The sequence below is a fragment of the Vicugna pacos genome, chromosome 22, assembly GCF_048564905.1.
Source record: "Vicugna pacos chromosome 22, VicPac4, whole genome shotgun sequence".
Taxonomy (NCBI): Eukaryota; Metazoa; Chordata; class Mammalia; order Artiodactyla; family Camelidae; genus Vicugna; species Vicugna pacos.
The window spans coordinates 31,939,668-31,945,873 of NC_133008.1; the positions used below are offsets into that span (position 1 = coordinate 31,939,668).

Here is a 6,206-nt window from a genome sequence, read left to right on the forward strand (position 1 = left end):
TGACACAGGCTATGGGGGACCAATGTGGGGGGGCACACTGACGCCGCTGTCTCAGGGAGGGTACTGCATGTTTTTATAGAACACAAGAAGCTTCCCACTAAAGGTCCAGTCAATAATTTTGGCTACGCAGGCCAGCCTCTGCCTGTTGTAGCAAGAAAGCACCAGAACCAGAAAGAAATGGTATGGCTGTGTGCCAATAAAACTTTATTTACAAAACCCTCCCCCAACCCATCAACAAGCCTTACACTGGCAGACAGCCATCCGTACTTCCAGCAGGACGGTCCCATCCTGCAAGATGGAGGGGTTCGACCGCCCCAGGGAACTTGCCTTTTCTCCTGGAGACCTGGCAGCTTGAAAGCTCTGCACACCTGTGTAGCTCTTCATGCTCAGAAACAAAACCCATGTCCCCTTGGAGGGCACATTTGCTCTGAGCATGCCTCTCCCCTCTGCCAATTGCCAAGTGAATAACATGTCATCAGTTTCACTTTTTTTTAAGTTATGGAGATTCCAAACTAGACAATTGAATCTACAATGAAGCCTCACCTGCTCTGTCCTTCTCTTCCTAGCTGCTGGGGTCAGGCAGGCAGTTCACAGAGGTGGGAGGTCACACTGAAGTAAATTTGGCCCATGTGGCCCAGAGACCTTCCAGATGGCAGCTCTCTACCCATCATCTTTTCCATCACCCACCAGTGCTTTCTGGTGACCCGAACCCACAGGCTGCCTCCCCATCTTTTCCTCCTGCTAGGTGTAGTCCAGACTCACCTGTCCCTTCTCAGCCCCACACGGGAACCACCATTCCTGCAGGGCCCTGGTTCCTGGAGAGCTTTAGAAACCGGAGGTCCAGCAGCATTCTGACTGTTCCTCACGTGACCGCCCTCTTTTTCTGGGGGATTTGTTAGGGGGTAGACACTATAGCACAGAGGCCACAGAGAATCTGGTCTCAACGCTTGGGTCCTTCTGCCAAACTGGACCAACCTAAACGCTTTATCTTGTCACGCAATCTTTCCTGAAGTCAGCTGTCTTCTCCATTAGATTATAAACACAGTGACCCTTGCTTTCTGGTTAACAACTTCATGATCCCACCCACCAGACACCCCAGGAAAGCTCCTCAGACTCAGCGAGCTGGGCTATCACCGTGTCCTACAGCAGGAAACCCAGGGTAACGTGCTGTCCAGTACTGGCCCACCTGAGCCTCCACGTTTTATGCGGTCCCGCTCCCTTTTCCTGGGTATTGACACACCGCACACGCTAAGGACCTGCCAGACTTAGGACTAGAGAAGTTGGTGCCTTTATTGACCAGCAGGCTACTTGAGGGGGATGAAGCGGGAGGAGTGGGTGGCCCCGATGCCAGGCCGGCCGTGCTTCACGGGCTTGTAGGTGATTGAGAACTCGCCTAAGTAGTGGCCGATCATCTCGGGCTGTGGAGGGGGGAAACGGGGTGGTCAGGCGGGCGTGGGCGGCCGGGTCCTCCAGCCGCCCGGCCCAGCACAGCCCACACGCACCTTGATCTCCACTTGGTTGAAGGTCTTGCCGTTGTACACGCCCACCATGCTGCCCACCATCTCGGGCAAAATAATCATATCGCGCAGGTGCGTCTTCACCACCTCGGGCTTTTCCATGGGCGGCGCCTCCTTCTTGGCCTTGCGCAGGCGCTTCAGCAGCGAGTGCTGCTTCCTCCGCAGGCCCCGGTTCAGACGCCGCCGCTGCCGCGCGCTGTACAGCTGCATCAGCTGCTCGCTGGGGACAGAGCGGCACGGCGCGGGTGACCTGAGCCCGGGCCGAGCCCCACCGTCCACCCACGAACGTTCCCGCTCCCTGTCGTGCCCTCAGAGCAATGCTCACGGTCAGGCTGGGACTCACGGCCCCGTGCCAAATGCTCAGGGGAAGCCCTCCAATTCCAGAATCTCCACTTTGCTGTCTACATAGGAGGAAACCGAGGATGGACTACAGGTGGGCGGAGCAGCTGGAACTTCGAGGACAAACTGCTAAGATTCTAAGGCCTCAGGAACCCTGGAGCGGGGCAACCCTGAGAAGCTCCCAGCCAGCGAGGAGCCTGCGTAGTGCTCCCCAGGAAGCCGGCCCCTCCAAGCCTGGATCCACGCACAGCTTCAGGAGAAAGGGCGTCCCTGGCTGTTAGCAAGCCTCCTTCCAAATCTAGGGACCCGGGCCCCGCACCCACTCTGCCCAGAAGTTTCCGCCTCCGGGAAAAATTAGACTGCGGTCGGCAAATCCCAGCCTGCTGATGCCCAATCTTACAAAGCAGCCGAAGACAGCCTTTGCATTTCCAACTGAGTGGAAAGACGTCCAAGGGGGACACGCGGAAACCTTATTAAATTCAACCCTCATAGTCTCCAGATAGTTTGAGCGCACGCAGCCCCGCCCGCGTCAGCAGGGCAGGCCGCCACCCCCTCTGCCCCGTTGCCACTTACTAGGACATGTCCAGCAGCTGGTCGAGGTCCACGCCGCGGTACGTGAACTTGCGAAAGGTCCGCTTCTTCTTCTGTTCCACTTCCGCCTGCGCGGACCCGGAACCGCGGTGAGCAGGACGCCGAGACCCACCTCTCCCACCCCTACGGCGGGATCACCTGGCTCGCGGCTCCCGCCGAGACACGTGCGGCGCTCGCGGGGACCGAAGCCCGCGAGGACGCACCACCTCTGGCCCGTCTCAGGGCGGCAAGCGCGGCTCCGCGCTACGGGGGCTCGGCTGGGACATGCCGGCCGACGCAGGCCTTCGCTGCCCGGGGTTGTCTCGACACCCACCAGGCCCACCCCTCGCCCGCATATCTGGCGGCTCTGGAGGCCTGCAGGAGGCTGCCGCGGCCGCGCGCCCTGATCCCAGCCTCCACAGAGTGACCAGAGCTTGGATGGCGCCAGATAGGTCCGGCACCGACGCACCAACCGTGAGCACTCACCATCTTGTCGGCTCTTCGGAAAGGCCCGCCCCCTCTGCGCCTGCGCAGTTATCACGAGGTCGCCCACGATGCCCCGCCCCCGGCCTGCGCGCCCACGCGCTTCCGCCTTCCCGACGGAGAACGCGCGCCCTCTGTGGTCGGAGGCCAGAGTGCGGGCTGCGAGACGGAAAGGAGCCCCCGCCGCTCTTGGGTGCTCTCCAAGCTGGGGCCGGCCGCTTAGGGTTTGGGACACTTCCTCACCTGGGGGACGTGGGACGCGTCGCGGCCCCTTCCGGAAACTCGTATCCGTGCTGTGTAATCTCCACGACGGAGCCCACACGTGAAGAGTGTTTCTGGAGTGCCTGTTTGCAGTAGGCGCTGTCAGGCAGGGTTTCTGGGCTGGCCCTCCCCCAGGGAGCTCGCGTTCCAGTGGGCGAGGCCCAAGCCCAGGAACAAGGGCGTACAGATATCTGAGCCAAGAGGAACGTCGGGAGGGGTGGGACACTGGCTTCGCACAGGTGGTCAGAAAAGGCGTCCCTGATAGGGACCAGCCAGCCTCTAACAGACAAAATTATATGAAGTAACAACTGTAGCATTGCAGTACTAGGTTTGTAACACACACAGATGTAATACGTGTAACAATTTCAGCAAGCTCGGGACAAGGGACTAGGACTACATAGGAGTGTTCTTTCAGTATTCACTGGACCTGAGTTAATGTCCATCCGAGTAATTAAGATGTGTGTGGTACCTTGTGGCCCAGCAGTTCAACTCCTGGGTCCATATCCCAAAAACTGAAAGCAGGGACTTGAATAGATGTGCACGTCCATGTTCACAGCAGCACGATTCACAGTAGCCAAGAAGTGGAAACAACCCAAGCGTCCATCAATAGGTGATGGGTAAACACTGTGTGGTCCATCCACACAGTGGAATATTGTTCAGCCTTAAATAGGAAGGACATTTTGACACATGCTACAATGTGGATGGACCTTGAGGACACCACTGAGAGAATCCTGAGACAGAAGGACAAATACTGTATAACCTAACCCTCTCATAAGAGGTCCCTATAGAGGAGTCACATCCACAGAGCCAGGAAATAGGATGTTGGGGGCCAGGGGCTGGGGGAGGGGGGGAGTTAAAGTTTCAGTTTGGGAAGATGAGAAAGTTCTGGAGATGGAGGGGATGGTTACACAACCATGTGAATGTACTTAATGCCACTGATCTGTGTACCTTAAAATGGTTAAAAATGGTAAATCTTATATTTTGCCACAATAGAAAACAACCAAACAGGCACATATGGTAAACTCTAGAGCAACTTCCAAGAAACTCAAAAATTATAATGAAAAAAATATCATTGAGGGGGAGGGTATAGCTCAAGTGGAAGAGCACAAGCTTAGCATACAGAAGGTCCTGGGTTCAATCCCCAGCACCTCCTCTAAAAATAAGTAAGTAAATCTAACTGCCTCCCACCGCCAATAAAAATAAATAAATAAATAAAATATATAAAAGAAAATTTTAAAATTAAAAAAAATCATTAGAAGAATTAAAATGCTACACTAGAAAATACTCATTTAATGCAAAAGAAAACATTAACAGAGGCATACAAGAACAAAAACACACGTGGCATATAGAAAACAGTGAAATGTTTGGCAGAGGTAAGCCCACGCATGTTCCCATGCATGTTGGTGACAATGGGTTGAGGATGCAACCAGCCCCACTGGAAAGGCATGGTCCTGGAAGAGGGGGCAGACGTGCAAAGGCCCTGGGGTAGGAAAGAGCTGCTAAAACAAGAGAAAAGGCTAATGACTCTCCCCTCCCTCCACATGACACCACTGTGCTTCAGTGTCCCTGCTGGGTGGGGGCATCGAGCCTCCAGCCCCTCCTGAGCAGGTGCATGGGGCTTGGTTCAGCCAAGTGGCTTTGTGGGGAGGTGGGGCTGGCCTGGAGGAGGTGAGAAGTCTTGAAGGAGTTCAAAGCCTTCCCCAGCCACTTCCACAGTCCCAATGGGAGAGCCAGTCAAACTCCAGGCCAACGAGGGGACATCCTTCCCTGTCCCCAGTGGAATACAAGCACCGTGTCTGGGGCTACAGAAACTGTCCCTCGAGGTGTGTCGTGTGTGAAGCAAACTTGGTCCCGGGAGCTCCTGGCTTGCTGGAAGTCCCTTCATGGATTGCATGGTGCCCTTTGACCAAAGGATCTTAAATTTGCAGAGAATTCAGCTCGCTAATGAAAGGCACTTTAAAGGGTGGGATGACACGTGGTGGTGATGGGAGGACAAGGGCACGAGGTCCCTGCCGCACCTGCTCCTGCTCCTATAAACCAGGAGGGCAGCAGCTCTGGAGAGGACGGGAGGAGAAGGGGTGCATGGGGGGGTGCCATCTTGGAGGGGCACTTTGGGTATTTGGGTGGAGGTGCCCCTTTTCCTGGCTCTCTGAGCTGAGCCAAACTTCCCTGGCCCCCTTTCCGTATGTGCTGGGCTGGGGGTTGGGTTGAGGCTTTCTGGCTGTTTTGTTCATTACACTATCTAAAGCCAGGCAGGCACACTAGAGGCACCCAGTACATTTTGGAGGAATTGGTTCTATGTTTTGAAATCTTTTTAAAAACTTTTTTTTGAGTTACAGTCAGATTACAATGTTGTGTCAATTTCTGGTGTACAGCACCACTTTTCAGTCACACATGAATATACACATGTTCATTTTCATATTTTCACCGTGCACTACAACATCTTGAATGTTTCTCTGTGCTCTACAGTATGAACTTGCTTATCTATCCTTTATATACCTGTCAGTATCTCCAAATCTCCAACTCCATCTCCCTTCCCACCCTCCTCCCTATGTTTTGAAATCTTGATTGTAGTCTTTACAATGACAGAGTGATCCCCGAAGATGTCCCTGGTCCTGGTCCAGGGACTTGTAGACACGTGACTTTAGAGGCAGAGGGACTTTGCAGGGGGGTTAAGGCCCTTGGGATGGGTGTGACCCTGGATTCCCAGGGGGACCTGTGTCCTCACAGGGTCCTCATCAGAGGGAGGCGGGAGGTCAGAGTCAGAGAGAGACGGGGGATGCTGCGCTGCTGGGGGTGAGGATGGAGGGAGGGGCCGCGAGCCAGGGATGTGGTGCCTCTAGAAGCTGGAAAAGGCAGGAGCCGCTCCTCCCTGGAGCCTCTGAAGGACCCGCCCTGCCCACGCCTGGATTTTAGCCGAGTCGGACTCCTGACCTCCAAAACTGAGATAATCCATGTTATTTTAAACCACCAAGTTTCAGTGATTAGCCACAGCGGCTCCTGGCGTCCCACACAGACTGAGAACGTCTGTTCTCA

General features: G+C 54.9%; 1 protein-coding gene across 1 annotated transcript; it reads right to left on the bottom strand.

Annotated features, from left to right (window-relative positions):
* Positions 1-1,265: 1,265 nt before the first annotated feature.
* On the bottom strand, positions 1,266-2,983 carry RPS15 (ribosomal protein S15). The gene is made up of 4 exons (XM_006206431.4): positions 2,913-2,983; positions 2,430-2,515; positions 1,503-1,737; positions 1,266-1,418 (listed from the first exon to the last, which is right to left on the bottom strand). The coding sequence occupies exons 1-4, from the start codon at positions 2,913-2,915 to the stop codon at positions 1,305-1,307; spliced, it is 438 nt and encodes a 145-aa protein (XP_006206493.1). The 5' UTR covers positions 2,916-2,983; the 3' UTR covers positions 1,266-1,304.
* Between the last annotated feature and the right edge of the window lie 3,223 nt (positions 2,984-6,206).